Here is a 25,411-nt window from a genome sequence, read left to right as displayed (position 1 = left end):
GGGACAGCCAGGTGGTGCAACCACTACGTCCACACCATCCACCACGGCGGCTACCTGCATACCGACAGGAGTGGAGTGGTGGAGGGTCTATCACCCAGTCTAAGAGGGCTGTTCAATAAGCAATGAAACACATTTTTTGCTGAAAGCAGGTTGGTTTTGTTCAAGAGTCCAGTACATCATATTATTGCCCTCTCTCTTGTCAAAAGCACTTTTCTTTAATATAGTCTCTGTGAAATGCGATGAGCTTACAGCACCGTACTGGCACGGCCTGTGCGCCTGCATGGTGCAGCTCTACTGGTCAACGTCAGAGCCAACGTCTGGCTAAGCCAGTAGCCTTCCCGTCATCCACGTACTGCTTCTTGTGGAGTGCATGCCTCACTGGGCCAAGCAGATGGAAGTGGGAAGCTGCGAGATCAGTCAGAAAAATCCAATAAAGTTTTGTGAGCTCCTCTCAGGTGGACAGACTTTTATGAGGCCTTGCGCTGTCATGGAGAAGAAGTTCGTTTGTCATTTCGGTGAAATCGTTTCTTCAATTTCCTGAGGAAAGGACAGTTCACTTCAGAGTTGGTTGTTGGGGAGGGAGGATATCAAACAAAATCAACCCTTCAGAGTGCAGAAAACAGACGCCATTACTTTATTTCCTAAGGGTCCAGCTCTGAACGTCTTCTTCAGAGGAGAGGGTGGATAGCAATGTCCGGCTGTTTGCTGATGATGCTGTGGTGTACGGGAAGGTGTCGTCGTTGAGTGACTGTAGGACGATACAAGATGACTTGGACAGGATTTGTCATTGGTGTAAAGAATGGCGGCTAACTCTAAATACAGATAAATGTAAATTAATGCAGATGAATAGGAAAAAGGATCCAGTAATATTTGAATACTCCATTAGTAGTGTAGCGCTTCACACAGTCACGTCGATTAAATATTTTGGCGTAACATTGCAGAGCGATATGAAGTGGGACAAGCATGTAATGGCAGTTGTGGGGAAGGCGGATAGTCGTCTTCGGTTCATTGGTAGAATTTTGGGAAGATGTGGCTCATCTGTAAAGGAGACCGCTTATAAAACACTAATACGACCTATTCTTGAGTACTGCTCGAGCGTTTGGGATCCCTATCAGGTCAGATTGAGGGAGGACATAGAAGCAATTCAAAGGCGGGCTGCTGGATTTGTTACTAGTAGGTTTGATCATCACACGAGTGTTACGGAAATGTTTCAGGAACTCGGGTGGAAGTCTGTAGAGGAAAGGAGGCGTTCTTTTCGTGAATAGCTACTGAGGAAATTTAGAGAATCAGTATTTCAGGCTGATTGCAGTACAATTTTACTGCCGCCAACTTATATTTCGCGGAAATTCCACAAAGATAAGATAAGAGATATTAGGGCTCGTATACAGGCATATAGGTAGTCATTTTCCCCTCGTTCTGTTTGGGAGCGGAACAGGGAGAGAAAATGCTAGTTGTGGTACGAGGTACCCTCCGCCACGCACCGTATGTTGGATTGCGGAGTATGTATGTAGATGTAGATGTAGAGGTGGTGTGGCGCTATCTCATGGATTGCCGTTATGTTTCAATTTCGAAGTGATGAACCAATGTTTCATCGTCTGTGGCAATGTTCGACAGAAAATTGTCACGATCAGCCACGTAAGACGCAAGAACTCAATACACATGATTCTATGTTACTCTGTATGGTGTTCTGGTAGCCAGCGAAGAACCCAGAAGGCACACACCTTAGTACACCAAATGGTCGTAGAGTGAGTCAGCGCTAACAACAGAGACGTCCAGTTGACCAGCGAGGTGTTTGATTGTGATCTGTCGATCACACCAACTGAGAGTGTCTGCACATTCCAACTTTGCAGGAGTCGCAGCAGAAAATCACAGTCCCTACTGGAACAACAGTCTAGCGTCATTGTCGCTGGAAGACAGATGATCATGGCGCCTGGTTAGGTCTACGCCGAAGAAACACCTCTGGTTGTGGGGCGCTTATAAATCTCAGAGCGAAACGCCAAGGCAGAGGCCCTCGTCGATGCCTTAGCCAAGAATTTCCGACATTCAGCAGACTCTACGGACCCAGCACACATCCAAGAGGTTACTACTCGTCTGCCACAGTATATGCAATCATAAGAAGATGAAGACGTCGGTAGTTGGAGAAGAAGTGACACAACTGCAACATCTGGAAAGCAGGAAAGCATGTCTATCCAGACTGGTGACTAACCATGTGGTGTCACCGCCAGACACCACACTTGCTAGGTGGTAGCTTTTAAATTGGCCGCGGTCCGCTAGTATACGACGGACCCGCGTGTCGCCACTATCAGTGATAGCAGACCGAGCGCCGCCACACGGCAGGTCTAGAGAGACTTACTAGCACTCGCCCCAGTTGTACAGCCGACGTTGCTATGAACGGTTCACTGAGAATTACACTCTCAATTGCCGAGACGATAATTAGCATAGCCTTCAGCTAAGTCAATTGCTACGACCTAGCAATGCGCCATAGCAATTGATAGTTATCGTATGAAGCATGTCTCATCAAGAACGATGTATACAAATGATGGATTAAAGTTAAGTATTCCAGCAGCTACGTACTTTTCTTTATAGCATTCATTCCGTATCCTGTTTCAGACCTCACGCCATCCTGCGTGAGCTTATAGCGTGCATTTCGGCTTTCTCTAGCTATACAACAAACCACAAAATAAAACAGCTCTCCTCAGAAGTGACAGAGCACATAGTAAGAATTTTTAAAGAAATACGGGAGGACTCGTGCTCGAGGTTGAATACCCTGGTCTACTGCCGTCATTCTAACTTATTCAGACAGTTTTACTGGGAGCTGTTGTTGTTGTTGTGGTCTTCAGTCCTGAGACTGGTTTGATGCAGCTCTCCATGCTACTCTATCCTGTGCAAGCTTCTTCATCTCCCAGTACTTACTGCAGCCTACGTCCTTCTGAATCTGCTTAGTGCATTCATTTCGTGGTCTCCCTCTACGATTTTTACCCTCCACACTGCCCTCCAATGCTAAATTTGTGATCCCTTGATGCCTCAGAACATGTCCTACCAACCGGTCCCTTCTTCTTGTCAAGTTGTGCCACAAACTCCACTTCTCCCCAATTCTATTCAATACCTCCTCATTAGTTATGTGATCTACCCATCTAATCTTCAGCATTCTTCTGTAGCACCACATTTCGAAAGCTTCTATTCTCCTCTTGTCCAAACTATTTATCGTCCATGTTTCACTTCCATACATGGCTACACTCCATACAAATACTTTCAGAAACGACTTCCTGACACTTAAATCTATACTGGATGTTAACAAATTTTTCTTCTTCAGAAACGCTTTTCTTGCCATTGCCAGTCCACATATTATATCCTCTCTACTTCGACCATCATCAGTTATTTTGCTCCCCAAATAGCAAAACTCCTTTACTACTTTAAGTGTCTCATTTCCTAATCTAATGCCCTCAGCATCAACCGATTTGATTCGACTACATTCCATTATCCTCGTTTTGCTTTTGTTGATGTTCATCTTATATCCTCCTTTCAAGACACTGTCCATTCCATTCAACTGCTCTTCCAAGTCCTTTGCTGTCTCTGAGAGAATTACAATGTCATCGGCGAACCTCAAAGTTTTTATTTCTTCTCCATGGATTTTAATACCTACTCCGATTTTTTCTTTTGTTTCCTTTACTGCTTGCTCAATATACAGATTGAATAACATCGGGGACAGGCTACAACCCTGTCTCACTCCCTTCCCAACCGCTGCTTCCCTTTCATGTCCCTCGACTCTTATAACTGCCATCTGGTTTCTGTACAAATTGTAAATAGCCTTTCGCTCCCTGTATTTTACATCTGCCACCTTCAGAATTTGAAAGAGAGTAGATTTATGCTTACCAATTAATAATACTACGTCCGATCGCCGTATCCGCCTACAAATACACACGCTATCTCATTGTTCGCTGTACATATCGCCAGCAGCAGCTCATTGTTTAACGCACTCGTCCCAGCGACGCAAAACGCCGCGTGAGCACCAGCACTGCAGCACTGCCTGCGACTCCACTGCAATGTCGCTCCAGTCGGTGTGTTGTATGCCTTCCAGTCCGGTCACTGGTTACGACGGATTCAGCTCCAACACTCAACCCGAAGAACACCAATACCTCATCTCGCACCTGTACGAAGTTTTCGGCCATTGAAACTGAAGGTAAGGGCCACACTGCAGGACTCGGAATTATCTTCCGTTGTGCATTGTATGTCGGCGGTCCTCAGACATCAATTAGTGGTTACACACCTATCACACCTATCACACTCACTGTATCCACCTCGCTAGACTGTAGCGTTTACTATTATCAAAGCTCAGCCGTTTTTTTCACTATTAGCAGGCCTTACTATTTTTGCATCACTTAACAGATGCGAGTATTTTACTCGTCCGTCGCGTTGCAAGTCACATACATACATAAATGGTTCACCTTCAAGAATAAAATTTCACATAAAACTGACAATAGTACATAAATTTTACACAGACATAGGCACTGACAATAATAAAGTTGTCAAATAAATTTAAAATTCACATTCATATTTCATATACGGACTACATGACATGCACCGTCTTACACACCAATATGTAAATTAGAGGTAATCTTGCATTTATTCTGGATATTTCCATTTTCTTTTCTTGTCTTGCAGGACCGACCTCCAGCGCGTTTTTACCTTCATACTACACATGGAAAATACGTTCCAGCACTACTCACTACATGCAAAAAAGAGGATTTGCTAGGGTCTGCTTCAGACATAAAGCTACTTCTAGGATTTCTACTTGTAGTGCGTCGTTAGTGTACTTATTCTATCCTTGGCATTTGATAAATCTTCATACTATGTACAATATTTACAAGTGCTCGATTGTGAGTGAGTATGGAGAATGTTTTATCCCTTGAAAATCCTAACTTCTTCACTGTTTGTTAATCGTCGTAATAGTTCACGTTCATGTACACATATTTCTAGATGTATATCTGCCTTATTGAGGCGACGACATTACGAGGTTACCTTCGTAACGTGTGACTGGTAATTTTACTGTATTTTTGTCATACGTAATTCCACTCATAATTCATTCCCGCTAAAGAAGAAGGTGCTTATGCTAAATGTACTTCCTTCGCTTCTGCGTGTGTCAGGAACTCAGTGTAGAAAATATTATTTCCCTGCATTATGTGCTCATCCCTGCTAAGAATTGTATATCATATTTTCATTTACATCCACCTTATGGTTGCTCAAGATGTAAAAGTTAATCGCTAAGGAAATAGCTTCATACTAAGTTGTTTTTCATTCTGATGTATGTGTGGCAAATTACTGTTCTGAGCGTACGTTAAATGTACCGTGTATCTTTGTTAATATAGACTTCAATGTCTCTTCTTTACTCTTCACTCTTTCTTCAAGATGTTTGTTTTCACAATTACTTACCGTACATATATCAACATACTTCGCTTTCCACACTCATACAGTCATTCATTCTAAGACTTAAGATTATATAATCTATTTCTTTTTACATCGCTACCATGGCCCTTTCCTAGGTACCCCTGTAATATTCATCTTCATATTCATCGTCGTATACCCATATAATAATTCATTAAAAATCTTCCAGATAAATCTTCATTTATACCCATATATTACCTATGGGGTTCTCACACTGGCACCACCGTCATATTTCTTTCTTCCCACAAATATAAATAAACTCATGTTACTCAAATACACTTTCACTCTCTTCCTACTTTGACTCCATATATGGTGTCACCACAAACGTAGATTGACTAATTAATATGTGTTTAGTCCCCCTTAAACATCCCAACAACCACCACCACTAATTAATACCTCCAGTTGAATCTAAAATCTTTCACACTCTCTCTACTTCCTAGTATTATCCAGCAGTGAAATTCATTTATTTCTCCATATCGCTTTTTAATCATACAGTACTTACCTCAGTTATTTTGTTAAAGTTCATGTAATTATGTTGTGTGGGTATTGGTTTGTTTTCGTATTTACTTAGCTTATCTCCCACGTGCTGTACGATCCATGTTCACAGTTTCATTTTGCTGCTTATGCTTTTCCTATAAGGTACAATCTAATTAATAGCAAGTAACATAAGTGAGTCCTATAATAGCAGATTTGTGTGTATGTATTCTCCTTGTACATTAAGCTCACTACTGCTGTTGTTGTCTATAAAGAACTGTAGTTCTATAAAATCTTATAAGATGTGTTATTTTAAAGTTTACATGTCAGTCACACGAATTTTTCTATGTGTATACTTCATTCTACCTTTCACATTGTCGCTTACTTGCGTGCTGTATGGAAGTCACTTAGTTCTAAAGTTCTGTGGTAATCATTTTCTTTTATGTATACTTGTTATTACTTTTCTTTCAAAAGTGTGTTAATCCTGTTGTATATAGTCGGATAGGTCATTTCTTGTGTATATTATCTTCTACTTTGAATTCTGATACTTATTTCCAACTATGTACAATCAATACCCTATGTTAAGTTCACAAATTTAGCGTATTCTACGCTCCTTCTAGTTTACTTGCATCGATGCGCTCCGTTTCTTAAAACTACGTATGCTTAACCTAATGATATACTCTTGAAATTAGTGTTCTTTCAGTATAGTCTGCGACTTGGGAATAAATATCTCTATTCGTTTTGTTTGTATAGTTGATTTACGTTGTAGTAATCAACTGATGGGTACAAAATAAATATTGAAATTAGTTGATGAAAGGAGAAAAAATTAAAATGCTGTAAATGAAGCATGGAAAAAGGAATACAAACGTCTCAAAAATGAGATCTACAGGAAGGGCAAAATGGCAAAGCAGGATTGGCTAGAGAACAAATGTAAGGATGTAGAGGCGTATGTCACTAGGGGTAAGATAGATACTGCCTACAGGAAAATTAAAGAGACATTTGGAGAAAAGAGAACCACTTGTACGAATATCAACAACTCAGATGGAAACCCAGTTCTAAGCAAAGAAGGGAAAGCAGAAAGATGCAAGGAGTATATAGAGGGTCTATACAAGGGCGATGTACTTGAGGACAATATTATGGAAATCGAAGAGGATGTAGATGAAGATGAAGTGGGAGATGCGATACTGTGTGAAGAGTTTGACGGAGCACTGAAAGACCCGAGTCGAAACAAGGCCCCAGGAGTAGACAACATTTCATTAGGACTACTGACGGCCTTGGGAGAGCCACTCCTGAGAAAACTCTACCCTCTGGTAAGCAAGATGTTTGAGACAGGCGAAATACCCTCAGACTTCAAGAAGAATATAATAATTCCAATCCCAAAGAAAGCAGGTGTTGACAGATGTGAAAATTACCGAACTATCAGTTTAATAAGTAACGGCTGCAAAATGCTAACGCGAATTCTTTACAGACGAATGGAAAAACTGGTAGAAGCTGACCTCGGGAAAGATCAGTTTGGATTCCTTAGAAATATTGGAACACGTGAAGCAATACTGACCCTACGACGTATCTTAGAAGCTACATTAAAGAAAGGCAAACCTACGTTTCTAGCATTTGTAGACTTAGAGAAAGCTTTTGACAATGTTGACTGGAAAACTCTCATTCAAATTCTGAAGGTGGCAGATGTAAAATACAGGGAGTGAAACGCTATTTACAATTTGTACAGAAACCAGATGGCAGTTATACGAGTCGAGGGACGTGAAAGGGAAGCAGTGGTTGGGAAGGGAGCGAGACAGGGTTTTAGCCTCTCCCCAATGTTATTCAATCTGTATATTGAGCAAGCAGTAAAGGAAACAAAAGAAAAATTCGGAGTAGGTATTAAAATCCATGGAGAAGAAATAAAAACTTAAAGGTTCACCGATGACATTGTAATTCTGTCAAAGACAGCAAAGGACTTGGAAGAGCAGTTGAACGGAATGGGCAGTGTCTTGAAAGGATTATATAAGATTAACATCAACAAAGGCAAAATGAGGATAATGGATTGTAGTCGAATTAAGTCGGGTGATACTGAGGGAATTAGATCAGGAAATGAGACACTTAAAGTAGTAAAGGAGTTTTGCTATTTGGGGAACAAAATAACTGATGATGGTCGAAGTAGAGAGGATATAAAATGTAGACTGGCAATGGCAAGGAAAGCGTTTCTGAAGAAGAGAAATTTGCTAACATCGAGTATAGATTTAAGTGTCAGGAAGTCGTTTCTGAAAGTATTTGTATGGAGTGTAGCCATGTATGGAAGTGAAACATGGACGATAAATAGTTTGGACGAGAAGAGAATAGAAGCTTTTGAAATGTGTTGCTACAGAAGAATGCTGAAGATTAGATGGGTAGAACACTTAACTAATGAGGAGGTATTGAATAGGATTGGGGAGAAGAGAAGTTTGTGGCACAACTTGACTAGAAGAAGGGATCGGTTGGTAGGACATGTTGTGAGGCATCAAGGGATCACCTATTTAGTGTTGGAGGGCAGCGTGGAGGGTAAAAATCGTAGAGGGAGACCAAGAGATGAATACACTAAGCAGATTCAGAAGGATGTAGGTTGTTTTGTCTATTCATTATAGTAATCTTTACGCCTCTGCACTTAACAAAATTAACATTTTCTCTGTTTCAATTTTACTTCCGCGCTATTTCGACCGCTACGGAATGCATGTACAGTCGTGTACAAAACGAGCGAGACCCCTCGCCTTTTCGTTATCCTGATCCGCAAAGCTTTAAAGTCTGCTACACAGCATTACAGGCAAGGCGACGAAGTGCTACCAACATACTACGCACAGACGTCGAATTGAAAAAATATCCGAACTTTGTCAGACTGTTTTCAGTATGCGTAAGACTACATTAATGCGGATTAGTGTGTTAAACACAACACGTAAATATAAGACATAAATGAAAGAAGAAACCCTAATTAGTATGAACTGTACTAATAAAAATTAATTTCAGCTTATCGAGATAACATAACTGTTTTAGTAAGGCAAAGTACCCCAGATCGTTACGAATTAGCAAAATATTTCGGTCGCGAAACGGTCTGTGCCAACGTTCAGACCAGTCATACTGGATTACCGTTGCTGACCTACCATGAAAGTGTGGAGATTTAACAATGCGTGAAGATTCATAACGAATTTCAGCTAAAAATCATTCAGTGCCACACTTAAGTGAATTCAGTTATTGACTGAAGCGGAAAAGTAGGCAGTAACAAGTTTGAAATTCTACAAGAGTTTCATATTGACATCCACAGGGCGCCAGTACAGAATAAAGGTAGCAATAAAACGTATTGGAGGCGCGAGAATTTCTTAAAATTGCTTTATTGATAGTCTATCTGCCTCCATCGATATTAAAACCGAAAACAAACGAGACCTCACTTGCAGTAGCTAACACCTTTCACTACGCTAGCAGACAACCCAGACAAACAGCCCTCTATTATTACCACAGGCATGAATAAGCCGGTAATTTCGCAATGAAAATGGCAAAATGATCTGCAGTTTCTGTTGCATAGAGCTTTCTGGACTCAAAAACATGAATTTTCTACCTTTTTGTCGCCGCTTACGTGACAATCATTCCGGATGTTTATCGAAATAACAAAATACTGTTATTAGCGAGTAAATTTAGTAGAATAATTCTGAACTACCCCAGGAAAAAACAGCGACATAGCTGCCAAACATATTCTACAAAGTTTCGAATTCTCCATTAGACTCGCCACAGCCAGAAACCGTTCATTAGCCGAAATGTTTCTTAAGCTAGCTAGCAATGGGAATGATCGAACTTCTAAAACGCGGTGGCATTAATACTGGGATCTGAATTACCAAGTGTATAGGCAAATGGATTTTATTTGCATTCCTGTAAACGTGATTTGCATCGAAAGCGTAGCTAGGATTAATATCCTGATGTATCGACTGCAACTAGAATATTTCCAGTAAAGTGTAGGGGGAATTATTTATGCGGCCCTCATCTTCAGTACCTGTCGTAGCTGTTTTCGATGTTAGGATTTCGTCACTTAAATCGGTATAAAGGGAACCCCACTAATGTCACTTTCTTGACCGGCTATCTGTCTACCCAACCCTTAAAACCCGTTTACCTCGAGTACGGGTAGACATAATAAGCCGAAATGTTTCGCACTTCCTGCAGTATACGGTCTCTTGGTGGTGTAAAAAAGTGAGCTTCTATGTCACCGCAATCTAAAGATATGGCCCTTTATGTCAAGAAAATTTACGCGAAAGGTCAAAAAATGGCTCTTCCAGCCTGCGACTGAAGTAGCCGCGCGGTTCGTGACTGAAGCGCCTATAACCGCTCTGCCACCGCACCCGGCGAAGCCCTTTTCACCTCATGTATAATGATAATATTTACTGTCTAGTGAGGATAAACTGTATTCGCCAGCAGCTCAGATCGTTTGACCACGGAACTTTTACGAAGCTACATTGAAATTTTGTTCGAAGTCGTCTGCAATATCCACTTCTAAACGCACTAGGAACGTCGTATGCGATATCCACTCCTAAAGGCGCTGGCAGATATTGCAGTACCACAACAAGTAGTAATTAGTTTATTGTTATTGGTCCATGCATGACACTTTATTTCATATCAATTTAACGCACCTAGTTGTTGTCTAAGGCTGAAAATAATGAACAAAATAATAAATAAACAGCAAACAACTTCGATGTTCAAATCAAATGTAACTCACATGTAGCATATTACAATATAATTTCGTTGTTACATCTACATGACTACATCTACAGGTTTTCTTTGCGTCCAGACTTACGTGCGTGGCAGAGGGTTCATCGAACCACCTTCGGACTGTTTCTCTACCGTCCCACTCTTTAACAGCGTGCGGGAAAAAGGACGACTTAAATCTTTTCTCACGAGCCCCGAATTACATTATTACTGTGGTCATTTCTTCCTGTGTAAGTTCCCGAGGAAATTATGTTTTGGCATTCAGAACACATGTTGGTGACTGAAATTTCGTGCCAAGATCTCGCGGCAACGAAACTCGCTTATCAAATCTGGGACTCTCTCTCCCCTATTTTGTGACATTACAAATCGTGCTACCGTTCCTTGGACGTTTTTGGCGTGCACCATCAATCACGTCTGTCAAGGATCCCATACCGCGCGGGAATACTATAACAGTGGACGGACAAACGTAGTGTAAGCAGTGTTTTCACTAGACCTGTTGCGTATTCTTTGCGTGCGGCCAATAAAACGCAGTCTTCCGTTTGCCTTCCCCACAAGTGTGTGTTTGAGATCGTCCCAGTTTAAGTTTTACTGGGTACTGAGATGAATAGTATTTCGACTTGTGTTTTGTCATGCAACCGAAAGTTTGTTATAATTACTGTACGCAGCTTTTGTGTTTAATGTATTCCTCATTCAACAGAGTACACTCCTCGTACACCACACGTAACTGTTTCAAAGTTTTAAATTGTTACTGCTGTCACCAAGTTGTAGTGGTCATCTAAACTTGCCGTTTTGAAACAAAGGAAAATATTATAGGGAAACATGGCAACTAAGAAGCAGACTATCCAAATAAACAAACATTTCCAGTTCAAGTCGTTGCAGTAGGTCTACTACACTGTTACGTAAATTAGGAACAAAATCCATTAGTAGATCTTTATCAGGAAAACCAGCCCTCATACTGCAAACTGCCACTACTAGAACGAAAGTTTCCAAACGTGCAATCAGTAGTCGAGGAAAATGGACGCATTCTGTCTACTGAATCGCGACTCACGCCACTTACGAGGGACCCGCAAAGTGTCATACCCCGATGTTGCTGAAGCTTCGCTCAGTGAAAGAGGGGACAAAAATAAGCGAACACATGTCTCAGCTAATCTGCAAACACTCGACCGCTTCTGAGAAAACGACGGTCAAAGTTTTCAATGCGCTGCTGCTATAGTGTAGATACCTTTTAGCAGCCGAGCCACCGCATCAGTTGAATCCTTACACGCTAAAAGGTCTGGTTTGTTTTCAGTTCTAATATCGATGGAGGCAGATAGACTATCAGTAAAGTAATTTTAAGAAATTCTTGCGCCTCCAATAAGTTTTATTGCTTCCTTTATTCTGTATCAGCGCCCTGTGGATGTCAATATGAAACTCTTGTAGAATTTCATACTTGTTACTGCCTACTTTTCCGCTTCAGTCAATAACTGAATTCACTTAAGTGTGGCACTGAATGAGTTTTAGCTGAATTTCGTTATGAATCTTCACGCATTGTTAAATTTCCACACTTTGATGGTAGGTCAGCAACGGTAATCCAGTATGACTGGTCTGAACGTTGACACAGACCGTTTCGCGGCCGACATATTTTGCTAATTCGTAACGATCTGGGGTACTTTGCCTTACTAAAACAGTTATGTTATCTCGATAAGCTGAAATTAATTTTTATTAGTACAGTTCATACTAATTAGGGTTTCTTCTTTCATTTATATCTTATATTTACGTGTTGTTTTTAACACACTAATCAGCATTAATATAGTCTTACACATGATTGAAAACAGTCCGACAAAGTTCGGATATTTTTTCAATTCGACGTCTGTGCGTAGTATGTTGGTAGCACTTCGTCGCCTTGCCTGTTATGCTGTGTGGCAGACTTTAAAGCTTTGCGGATCAGGATAACGAAATTGCGAGGGGTCTCGCTCGTTTTGTACACGACTGTACAGCTGTATGTAATTGTAATCTCAATTCTTTTTCACTCATTAGGCTTTTCGTACTGATAAAGAAATGTCATTCTCTCTACTTGATTTCAGTCATGTTAACCTCTGAAGCTTTAGGTCCTGGATTTTAGGAAAAAGGTGCTTGTATTTTCTAGTAGGTCTACATTTTCTACATGCATTGCGCGGTCCTACCTTGTTGTTGTGTTGTAACTGGTACATCCCTCTATTGTACTTTTAGTACGCGGTATGTGGATCAACACAAAATGCTTTAGACACTCTGTGACCAAAATGGTACTGAAACAGAGGTTGACAGACGAAAGGCCGAAATACTAAATGTCTTTTTTCAAACCTGTTTCACAGAGGATGACTGCACTGTAGTTCCTTCTCTAGATTGTCGCACAGATGACAAAATGGTAGATATCGAAACAGACGACAGAGGGATAGAGAAACAATTAAAATCGCTCAAAAGAGGAAAGGCCGCTGGACTTGATGGGATACCAGTTCGATTTTACACAGAGAACGCTAAGGAATTTGCCCCCCTTCTTGCAGCGGGGTACCGTAGTGTAACACCTACAAAGCCTCTCGGTGTTAATAAACCAAAATAGCTCCCAAATTAGCTCCCATGCCCTCGAAATATAAATTCAGAAAATGTCCCAATCCCCTCCACAAGTAGTAATTTACGAAATAGAAATAAGAGACAAATAGAAGGAAATCTATAGTAGAAAAATAATAGGAAAAGAAAAGAATTTTAATCATAAATTTTGGAAGCATGGGAGGGGGGAAAACGATAGAAATGGTTAAATTATTAGTTATTCTTATAGATGAGAAAATCAATATTATAGTCACAGAACGTAGGTCTTGAACACCAAAGATAGCGTTTACTAAAGTATAAATAGACATACAATGCAATTATGATACTCCAGTCTCTACCGTCTAGTCTGTTCGAGGTCAATTAGGGCGTACAGCTTTAGGAAGCGACAATAGGAGCTTTATTTAATCAGGGCGTGAGAATAAATCGCGACGAGATTGTTTTCTGGGCAGCATTAATTTCAGATCAGAATTAGAACTTTTGTCATATTAGAGGAACGGGCAGGTGATCAATAATCTCTCTGACTTTAACGTCACTTCGTGTGAAGATTTAAATATTTTACGGAATTAACGATTTTTGAACAGATTCGGACTTTGTATTGTGATAGTGGAAAAGCTTTACTTCACGCGACTTGTAATCATAATTCGTGACAGTTTATGGATATTAAACAGTAACAATCTTTTTATCAAAAGTGACAGAACATTGTTTAGTATCTCTGATATTGACGGGATTCCAGATTAGATACTTATTCAAAGAACCCCTTTGAATGCGATCGTGTGAATGAACTGATTTATTAATAATTATTGTTAAATAAAATAACATGTTAATTTGAAACTGACTATTCGTCTTGAACTTTACTTCGATTTAGGTTCATAAATAATTAGGTTACTTGATTTTCACCAAGAATAAACTGCAGACTAGTAACTGAAACAAGTGAACGAGAATCTACTGAAAACACTAGTATTAATTTACTTATGGCTTTTTCCTTCAGAACTGGCAAGACAATACGCGTAGTGACTCACTGGGCTTAATTTAAGAACTAGCCGGGATAAAACAAAACCCCTCAATACCAGTCAATGTATAGATAAATTAACATTCCTACTTTCATGCAAGATACGGAAGTCGGGATAGAAAAAAAAGGTTGCTACAGTAGGTCTCTAGAAGAGTTAACGTTCCAAAAGATTGGAAAAGGGCTCAGGTCATCCCCGTTTTCAATAAGGGACGTCGAACAGATGTGCAGAACTATAGACCTATATCACTAACGTCGATCTGTTGTAGAATTTTGGAATACGTATTATGTTCGAGTATAATGAATTTTCTGGAGACTAGAAATCTACTCTGTAGGAATCAGCATGGGTTTAGAAAAAGTCGATCGTGTGAAACCCAGCTCGCGCTATTCGTGTACGAGACTCAGAAGGCCATAGACATGGGTTCACAGGTAGATGCCGTGTTTCTTGACTTCCGCAAGGCGTTTGATACAGTTCCCCACAGTCGTTTAATGAACAAAGTAAGAGCATATGGACTATCACACCAATTGTGTGATTGGATTGAAGAGTTCCTAGATAACAGGACGCAGCATGTCATTCTCAATGGAGAGAAGTCTTCCGAAGTAAGAGTGATTTCAGGTGTGCCGCAGGGGAGTGTCGTAGGACCGTTGCTATTCACAATGTATATAAAGAACCTTGTGGATAACATCAGAAGTTCAATGAGGCTTTTTGCGGATGATGCTGTAGTATATCGAGAAGTTGTAACAATGGAAAAATGTACTGAACTGCAAGAGGATCTGAATCGTATTAACGCATGGCGCAGGAAATGGCAATTGAATCTCAATGTAGACAAGTGTAATGTGCTGCGAATACATAGAAAGAAAGATCCTTTATCATTTAGCTACAACATAGCAGGTCAGCAACTGAAAGTAGTTAATTCCATAAATTATCTAGGAGTAGGCATTAGGAGTGATTTAAAATGGAATGAGCATATAAAATTAATCGTCGGTAAAACAGATGCCAGACTGAGATTCATTGGAAGAATCCTAAGAAAAGGCAATCCGAAAACAAAGGAAGTAAGTTACACTACACTTGTTCACCCACTGCTTGGATACTGCTCACCGGTGTGGGATCCGTAACAGATGGTTGATAGAAGAGATAGAGAAGATCCAACGGGGAGCAGCGCACTTCGTTACAGGATCATTTTGTAATCGTGAAAGCGTTACGGAGATGGTAGATAAACTCCAATGGAAAACTCTGCAAGTGAGACGCTCAGTAGCTCGGTACGGGCTTCTGTTGAAGTATCGAGAACATTCCTTCACCGAAGAGTCAAACAGTATATTGCTCCCTCCTACGTATATCTCGCGAAGAGACCATAAGGATAAAATCAGAGAGATTAGAGCCCACACAGAGGCATACCGACAATCCTCCTTTCCACGAACAATACGAGACTGGAATAGAAGGGAGAACCGATAGAGGTACTCAAGGTACCCTGTGCCACACACCGTCAGGTGGCTTGCGGAGTACGGATGTATATGTAGATGTAGTTGTCCACTTTTGGTGTTGTTGTCTTCTTCCTTCTAATTTATTTATATTTTCTTTTTCTTTCAATTAGTATTTTTTCAGTGTTACGTCAGCGGATCCATGATGTCATCAGAGTACATGGAACATAAAGAAATTATTAACATACATGTATATTCATTGTCTGTAACAGTACTAGTACTCACAGTTCTGCCCACTATGTATGATGCCTGTCACTTGTCGGCACTTAATAATATAATAAAAAATATATAACAAATGTTAAGATGTATGGAAATTGTTGTGGGTTGGCAGGAGAGCCAACACCCTATTAATAGAGAAAGCCGAAAGGCACGCGTTTTAGCTCACGCAGGCTGGCTTGAGGTCTGGAATAGGACAAGGAAATTAGAATTTAGAAAAACGGACGTAGCTGGTGGAATACTTAACTTTAATCCATTAATGGTGAACGTCGGTTTGACGGTACATGAATGACAAGATCAATAGCAACTGGTAATGGCGCCTTGCTAGGTCGTAGCAAATGACGTAGCTGAAGGCTATGTTAAACTATCGTCTCGGCAAATGAGAGCGTAATTCTCAGTGAACCATCACTGGCAAAGTCGGTTGTACAACTGGGCGAGTGCTAGGAAGTCTCTCTAGACCTGCCGTGTGGCGGCGCTCGGTCTGCAATCACTGATAGTCGCGACACGTGGGTCCGACGTATACTAACGGACCGCGGCCGATTTAAAGGCTACCACCTAGCAAGTGTGGTGTCTGGCGGTGACACCACATTCCTCCCCCGCAAATCGCCGTACGGTTGTGTTATAAGGCTTCCGCCTGCCGTAAGGAGGACCCCATGTTGACGTATGCGACGAGGTGGGGAGCCCAACAACAGGCGAGGTGTTGCCACTCGCACCCTGCCATTCGGACCGCGGGGAGCTAGGAAACGTCTGAAAACCTGCTCCAGGGTGCACACCAACATGCGGTGTATGCGCCTGTAGAGAGACAGGTGGGACCGAAGGGTCGACCTCCATCAAGCCGGGGCACCCGACAGGCGAAGACGACATACGGTCCGGAGCGGGCAAGAGTTCCATGTCGGAGGACAACTGGTCACGGGAAGCGATCGGCTGCGCGTGACCCAGGGAGGCGCCCAGCGGTTGCAGCGACGCGTTCACTGCGGGCGTCGCCGGCGGGAGAACAGGCGGCGGCGGCGGTGGCGGCGGCGCGTCGCCGTGGGGCAAAATGGAAGGCAGCGTCGGTAACACCTGGGGCTGAGGCGAGCCAATAGATGGGTTCCCAGGGCGCTGACCGGACGGCACCGTCGCTGAAAGCACACGGCGAGCGGCAGATCCCATGCGACGACAGAGGCGCAGCTGGCTGAGATGCCGGCGCACCTCACCAGAGGCTCCCAAAACCAGATACATAGCGCGTCCGTGGCAGCGAACAATGTGCCCTTCGAGCCAACGCCGTGAACCTCGTTAGTGGCGATAGTAGACAACGTCGCCTGGAGCAAAAGCAGGTGTCTGCCGCTGCACAGGAACCTGATGCGGCGGATGTAGCAAAGACATCAAGGTTCGATGATGACGACCGTGGAGCAACCAGCCGGCGAGCGACCATCTCGGGGCTGAGAGCGATACGAGAACAAAAAGAGCAATAACGCGTCCTCCCGAGAATGCGACTCTTTTAACTTCAACATCTGTGACTTGAAAGTCCCGACCAATCGTTCAGCGGCACTGTTTGACTGTGGCGAAAACGGCGCGGACGTAAGATGTTGAATAACATTGGCCTTGCAGAATGACTGAAATTCTGCGGGCATGAATTGTGGGCAATTGTCGGAAACAATAATCTGTGGAAGACCTTCAATGCAAAAGACAGCAGATAACGCTTGGATGGTGACAGATGACGTCGTGGAAGAGATCCGGACAACAAAAGGAAAGTTACTGAAGGAATCTACCACAACCAACCATCGAGCATTCCAGAATGGACCAGCAAAATCGATGTGTAAGCGTTGCCAAGGAGAAGTGGCTTTTGGCCATGCAAAGAATTTCTGCGGTGGGGCGAATTGTTGTTCGGCACACACCATGCAAGAAGAGCACATATTCGTAATCGCGGCATCGATTCCGAACCAAGTACAGTGCTGACGAGCAAGTTGTGTCGTTCTCACTACACCCCAATGTCCTTGGTGGAGAAGCTGTAAGACAGAGGACTGTAACGAACATGGGATCACGACCCTGGACTGATCGTTACCAGAGCGCAACGGCAAAACACCACGTCGAACAAAATGTCTCTCCTGTTGAGCAAAAAATCGGCGAACCAACGGATCCCTGATCTGTGACTTTGACAAGGGCCATTGCGTAGCAACAAAACACAGAACGGTAGCAAGGACAGGGTCGGCAGCTGTGGCAGTAGCTACACGACGAAAATCAATCGGAAACGATTCGACCACGTCATCGGTTTCCGCATCAATGAACATGCAAGCAGGTTCGGAGGAATCGAATACCCTATCCTCAGCAACAGGCAAACGGGACAACGCATCGGCGTTTCCGTGCTTAGCAGTGGACCGATACAAGATATCGTAGCGGTACTGCAAGAGGAAAATAGACCAGCGAATGAATTTTTGCGCTGTACGTGGAGGTAAAGGCGTGTTCGCATGAAAAAGCGATGTGAAAGGTTTGTGGTCTGTGATGATGGTAAAGTGACGACCATACAAGAAATCATGAAACTTCATAACACCAAATACGAGAGCCAATGCTTCTCTCTCCATCTGTGAATAATTTCTTTGCGCAGACGAGAGCAATTTGGACGCAAAGGCAATAGGGCGATCGTGCGATCCATCTTTGTGCGCAAGCACAGCACCGATCCCGAAATCCGATGCATCTACCATCAAAAAAAGGGGTTTCTGGGGATCGAATGGCGTAAGGCAAGTATTGGAAAGCAACGCCGATTTCAACTGGCGAAAGGCGCGTTCGCATTCCGTCGTCCAGACGAACGGAACACCTTTACGGAATAAGCGATGAAGCGGAGCTGAAATGGAAGAGGCGTGTGGGATATATTTATGATAATAGTTGATTTTTCCCAGCACACTCTGTAGCTGCTTCAAATTCTGCGGCGAAGGCAAGTCTTGTATGGCACGGAGATGCTCGGGACTGGGATGTATGCCTTGGGTATTGAGTACATGTCCCAGGTAGGGTAAGTCACGAGCAAAAAACACACATTTGTCCTTCCACAAGCGAAGACCATTTTGTCGCAAGACCTGAAATAATGTTCCGAGATTGGCTAAATGTTCTTCTTCCATCTTTCCGGGGATCACAATATCGTCCAGATAGTTTGCTGCAGTAGGGACCGACACACAAACAGTTTGTTGATAGTGCTGAAACAATGCAGGGGCGGATGCACACCCAAATGGCAGTCGTTTGAATCGATACAAACCAAGATGCGTGTTAACCACCAAGACGCGCTGGGATTCTTCGTCCACCAGTATTTGCCAGTACGCATCTGCTAGGTCCAACTTCGAAAAATATTTACCCGGGCACAGTTTGTCAAAAAGATCTCCCGGGCAGGGTAAAGGAAAAGTTGCAATCACTAGTTGTGGATTCACTGTTGCCTGGAAGTCCACACAAAGTCTCAATTTTCCCGAAGGTTTTGGCAAAATTACTAAGGGTGATGCCCAGAGAGAAGCCTGCACATGTTCAATTACACCTTGTGATTCCACATCATGTAATGTTTTGCGACCTCATCACGCAATGCGTGGGGAACTTTGCGCGCTCTGAAAAATTTCGGTTGCGCGTTTACTTTCAGTTCCAAACGTGCTTTATAGTTCGTAGCGCAACCAAGGCCCGGTGCAAAAATGTCTGCAAATTCTTCACATAGACGAGAAACACTGTCTGAAGGCACAGTCTGGTTCACTGATAGGACTTGATTTACTATAGACAAGTTAAACAACTGAAATAAATCGAAACCAAACAAGTTCACTGCAGAAGAAGAACGAAGGACGTAAAATGACACAAGTTTTGTTTGTCCTTTGTATGTTGCAAGAAGGCTGCATTGTCCTAGCACAGGGATATCTTGACCGGAATAGCTAGTTAACATTTGCGGCACGCAACGGAGGTGTGCCCAGTTGTTTGTACGTGCCTTGATTGGTGAAACTGCAGCTCCGGTATCGAACTGGAATGGTATCACTTTGCCGTTAATGTCCAAATCTATAAAAAGTTTATTGTCCTGCTGACGACAAGAGCGACTGTCTCGTGCAACGTGAACTGACACTGGCACATAATCACTTGCAACTTGACGGGATTTCCGGCGATGTCGACGCACACTATTTATGGGACGAACACAGTCACTGTTAGAGAGAGTAGCACTGGGTGGAGTGGAATGAACTACATGAATTTCCATGGGCGAAGTTTCGCGAGCCTAAGTATCCTTGGTTCGAATTCGGCGCGAAGCAAAGGGCCTGGAATGGTTGTGAGTGTCCGATCTGAGCTTTTTCTGGCAAACACTCTGAACATGGCCTTTATTATTATAGAAAAAGCAAATAGCTTGGCGTGATGGGTAATTCTCACGCGAATGTCTAGTAGCACACCGCGGGCATGATTTTAGCACTGCACGTGGCTGAGGGCCTGGTGGCAGCTGCGTGGACGGGCGTGAGGGCTGCTTACTGTTCCGTGCAGCGCCCCCGGCGGGCCGGTTAACCTGACACATGGGTGGCGAAGTTTCAAATGATTCCTGATCAAAGTCGAGTGTGTCCTGCCGATCCAATATGTACATCACTTGTTGAAGGGAGGGACTGACTAGTTTCAAAATCTGTTCCCTTATACGAACATCAGAAACGTTCTTTGCAATTGCATCACGTACCATAGTATCTGAATAAGGGAGTCCACATTGACACTCAAAAGCACAATCCCTAGTAAGGCCTTGCAAGGTTGCAACCCACTCCTGATTAGTCTGACCTGCCGTATGTTTTGTACGAAAGAAGGTATACCTTTTCGCAACTACATTGACTGATTCTCTGAAATATGCATCTAATGCAGACAAAATTTCGTCGTAGGACAGAGTTGCTACGTTGCGTTGGGGAAATAATTTGACTGTCACACGGTACGTGGTCACCCCTACGGAGGACAACAAAAAAGGCTGCCGCTCGTTACCTTGAATTCTGTAGGCGGCGAGATGGAATCCAAATTGGTGTGACCACTCCGTCCAGCTTTCCAGTGCAGCATCAGAAGGTCGAAAAGTTGGTGCAACAGCGTGTTGTGGCTGCGTTAGCGGTGGAGCGGCGGCTGACGCATCGTTTTGCATTGCACGTTGACCCTGGACGAGCTGTCCAAGGACATCCAGTAAGGCCTGCGTCTGCTGATTCTGTAAGCGATAAAATTCGGACAGTACATCTGGAGATTGTGGCGAAGCCATTACACAAGTAAATCAGGGCAAAATCGATAAGAATGCGGATTGGCCTCGTCGCCAATGTTGTGGGTTGGCAGGAGAGCCAACATCCTATTAATAGAAAAAGTCGAAAGGCACCCGTTTTAGCTCACACAGGCTGGCGTGAGGTCTGGAATAGGACAAGGAAATTAGAATTTAGAAAAACGGATGTAGCTGGTGGAATACTTAACTTTAATCCATTAATGGTGAACGTCGATCTGACGGTACATGAATCACAAGATCCATAGCAACTGGTAATGGCGCCTTGCTAGGTCATAGCAAATGACGTAGCTGAAGGCTATGTTAAACTATCGTCTCGGCAAATGAGAGAGTATTTTGTCAGTGAACCATCGCTAGCAAAGTTGGTTGTACAACTGGGCGAGTGCTAGGAAGTCTCTCTAGACCTGCCGTGTGGCGGCGCTCGGTCTGCAATCACTGATAGTGGCGACACGCGGGTCCGACATATACTAACGGACCGCGGCCGATTTAAAGGCTACCATCTAGCAAGTGTGGTGTCTGGCGGTGACACCACAGAAATAATGACATTAATCTTTAGGTGAGCCGGATAAGCACAGTAAGCTGAGCTAGGCCTGTAAATGGGTAAAGAACCTTTTTATGCCAATTCCAGATTAGTGAAATAGTCTTCCTCATGTAGGTTTTTACTTACCGATCAATAATACTACGTCTAATCGCCGTATCCGCCTACAAACTCTTGACCGTGTTCATCATATCTTTTGTAATCGGATTTTCGTAGTACCTCCGAAATACAACAGGTGGGCTTCTTGGATTTTTATATATTACCGTACTACTTGGAATAATAACTTGCCGCATGGGATTAGCCTAACGGTCTAAAGTGCTGGAGTCATGGACTGTGCGGCTGGTTCCGGCAGAGGTTCGAGGCCTCCCTCAGGCATGGCTGTGTGTGTTTGTCCTTAGGATAATTTAGGTTAAGTAGTGTGTAAGCTTAGGGACTGATGACCTCAGCAGTTAAGTCCCATAAGATTTCACACATATTTGAACTTTCTTCATCTTTCAGCTGTATAATTGCCCACATCTCTGAGACAGAACTGTGCTGCAGTGGTTTGAGGAGCATTATAGTGAACCCAGGTCACGTCTCGGCGACCAAATTTGCCTGATGTAAATCATATGGAACCCATCTTGGTCGCTATCGGGTGTCATCACCGCGTACGCAAATCGGCGACTCGTTATTTACACGAATTACATGACCTGATGCGTAGACATCTAATGCCACATACCTCCACAAACATACAAGGAAACAATCGGATCGCTGACAGGCAGAATCAGTGATGTATCTCTCTCTAAAGACGAACAAGCTATTAAGCAGATGGTGATAATGTTTTGGCTCATCAGTATAGCTGGTATACCAATTGGCTAAAAGTGGAACACCTCTCGTAGAATATTAGTCTCAACCTACAATTATTGCAGTTCTGAGCATCATATGTAGCATTGTACTTGTTACCAATTCATTAACACAATCCAAAATCATAGCTCTGTATTGTGCTTATTTGAACAACAGAGTGTTATCTTGTAAGACATAAACTAGGTTCAGTAGCAATAATGTACAATAGTAAGAGATAATAATCATTTTTCGCTCTTGTTCAGCCATCAGTAATGTGATTGAGTAACTCTTCACTGGAGTCTAATAACGTTTTTCAGATTTTTGTTGTATGAAACGTTTATACGACACTATAGTGACTCAACAACACACTGTTTTAACTTTTCATTGCTTTTAAGGGATTCTAAGTAATTTTTATCGGTACAAAACATATAGAAGTTAAAACAAAAAGGGTCTGAAAGATACTGACACTAACTTCATGGGCTTAGGCCCAACACTTAAATCTGATGTTAGTTCAGTCACAGTTTGCCGCCTGTCCTGTTTTACCAGTCTGCCCAGCCTATGATGTGCGACATCTGTAATGAGGGATGGCTGTCCAATCACATGACGATTGGACGTGGTTTCACCTTGGTTTCACCATGTGTCGAGGACTCACCACAGTGCTCCTCGAACACCTGAAAAGTCGTGCTGTTTCTGAAATGCTCGTGCCGAGCCTCCGGGCTATCACAATCTGCCCTCAGCCAAACTCAGATAGATAGCGCGCCTTTCCCATTCTAGACACGGACAGCACGCTCACTGATATTACATGCCCTGTGCGTGTATCTGACTAGATTTTTATCGTCTCCATGGGCTTATATCGACAGAATGTCCGATGTGGTTGATCAGAGAATAAACACATCAGTCACTTCTACATAGAAATTCGTCAACAAAGTAAAAGGAATTGGTCACGAAAAAAAAACATTAGGTCCCTCTTAAACAGAAGTTCATCAGCAGTTAATCTTTTTATGGCAGATAACAAGTTACTGAAAACGTGTGTTCCTGAATAATGGACACCTTTCTGTAGCAAAATAATGACTTTAAATCTTTGTGAATATTATTATTATTTGTATCATTATTAGTTCCATGATCTAATCGCTTGGTCTGATAAACATTGTGTTATTTATGACAAATTTCAGTAACGAATAAATGTATTGGGAGGCAGTAGTTAATATCCTTACTTGTTTGAATAGACTCAGCAGAAAATTCTTCAGTTCACACGAGAAACGATTCATATTACACATTTTTGGAGTAGAAAATCTTTAGCTTGGCACTTTGAATTAACCAAAGGAAAGAAAGGTCCGCTGTGACAATACTGAATGAAAGTAAGCAAAGTATGATAGTTTCTCTATTTTTATATCATGTACGTCTGATGAATTTATTATAATTAACACCAAGAATGTTAGGAATACTCAGTGGAGGAAACTTCTAAATTTATTACCAAGTATTAATACCAAGAAGTTTAGAAGTTCACAGGGCAGAAACCTCTAACAAGCTATGAGCTGCATATAATGTGTTTCATCAAAGTTTAATTAGAAAGAATTGTCTATGAATCATTTATTAATGACAATGAAAATTACAAAAGCCATTTTTTCAAAACTGTTTGTTGGAAACGAAACAACCTTGACAAGTCGTAATGTTACTGACGAGAGGTCGCTGATATATCCAATAAACGTAAGGGCCTTGTGGGACGCCATATGTAATTAGTTCCCAGTTGTATGATGCCTGGTCACTTAACACAATACTCTTTTTTTTTCTCATCATTTGCTTCTTATATAGACATAAGATTTGAACCACGCTTCAATCAGAAATTAATATTCTAAATTAATTAAAATTATGTTGTGATTTGCTTCATCAGATGTCTTTGAGAGATCGTGTAAAAAGCCTTCTCAGTTGCGTAGCCCTTAAGAAATCGATTTTATTTCTTTGCTTATGCAAGTGCTTGCGGTCAGCATTCTTAAGTCATTTGGGAAATATTCCAAAATACTGATTACAAAAATGTCAGGACATATTACTAAAATCAGTCGAATAAAGTGTAATCAAATTTATTGAGGTTTTATTGTGTTTGAGTGTGTATGTAGGTACACAAAAATTTCGAATGCAGATTGACAGGGCATAGTTAATTTTTCATCTGTTTTTGTATGTCGCTAATACTGACTACCAACAGTCATACATAAAAATTAGTAGCAACGATAGTTTGCTTCATAACTTGAAACAAGAAATTTACTGTTGCAGGTATAGCAAGTGGACCGTCCGCCTGGGAGGCATCTACCGGAGTCAGGACGAGTCCACTGCCTGGACCGTGGTCTCAAGCTGGGCCCAGGTGCACCCAGAATTCAACACGTCATCCTATTACGGTTACGACGTTGCTGTCATATTCCTGCCCGAGGAAGCTCCTCTGAACAGTGAGTGGCGCAAAAATAACGTAGCGTTCTTGTTCGTAGAGAGAGAGAGAGAGAGAGAGAAAGAGAACATAGTGATGGAATGACAAATGTCATGTGACGAAAGTCTTGAAAAGCGGCGTTTCCAGCCTGATAGTTTTTCGTAATACACTATATAGCTGCTTTCCTTTCAGTTATTGGTTTATTCAGTACTTTTTTATGCTGTTTCTATATTTATACACACAGGTTGGCTCACTTAGGTGTTTCAGCACAAGTATCTCTGGAGTAATAATAGAAAATCAAAAACGACTTTCATGAGTATGGATGGTAGGCAGAGGCTCAGAAAAGTAAAAACTTTGAGACTTTTTAAGACGTAAGTAAATATTAATTTCAACACAAATTTATGTTTTTCTTTGAAATGGACATTCCCATATTACTTCATATGCAATCAATAACATGAAAAATCCCAAAAAGAATGGCGGTTTTTGCATCGCAATACATCAATTACATACAAAATATCAACAATTTATGGA

The 25,411-nt window shown here is 42.2% G+C and overlaps 1 protein-coding gene across 1 annotated transcript in view; it reads left to right on the top strand.

The window, feature by feature from the left end:
* LOC126424649 (trypsin-3-like) overlaps positions 1-25,411 on the top strand; it is a 93,579-nt gene that overhangs the window by 44,370 nt on the left and 23,798 nt on the right. Inside the window, exon 3 of the mRNA XM_050087381.1 lies at positions 24,733-24,902. Within this exon, the coding sequence (XP_049943338.1) occupies positions 24,733-24,902 (170 nt within the window). The remainder of the gene's footprint in view (positions 1-24,732; positions 24,903-25,411) is intronic.

This window comes from Schistocerca serialis, chromosome 10 (assembly GCF_023864345.2).
Source record: "Schistocerca serialis cubense isolate TAMUIC-IGC-003099 chromosome 10, iqSchSeri2.2, whole genome shotgun sequence".
Classification (NCBI taxonomy): Eukaryota; Metazoa; Arthropoda; class Insecta; order Orthoptera; family Acrididae; genus Schistocerca; species Schistocerca serialis.
This window is presented reverse-complemented; position numbering and strand designations above follow the sequence as displayed.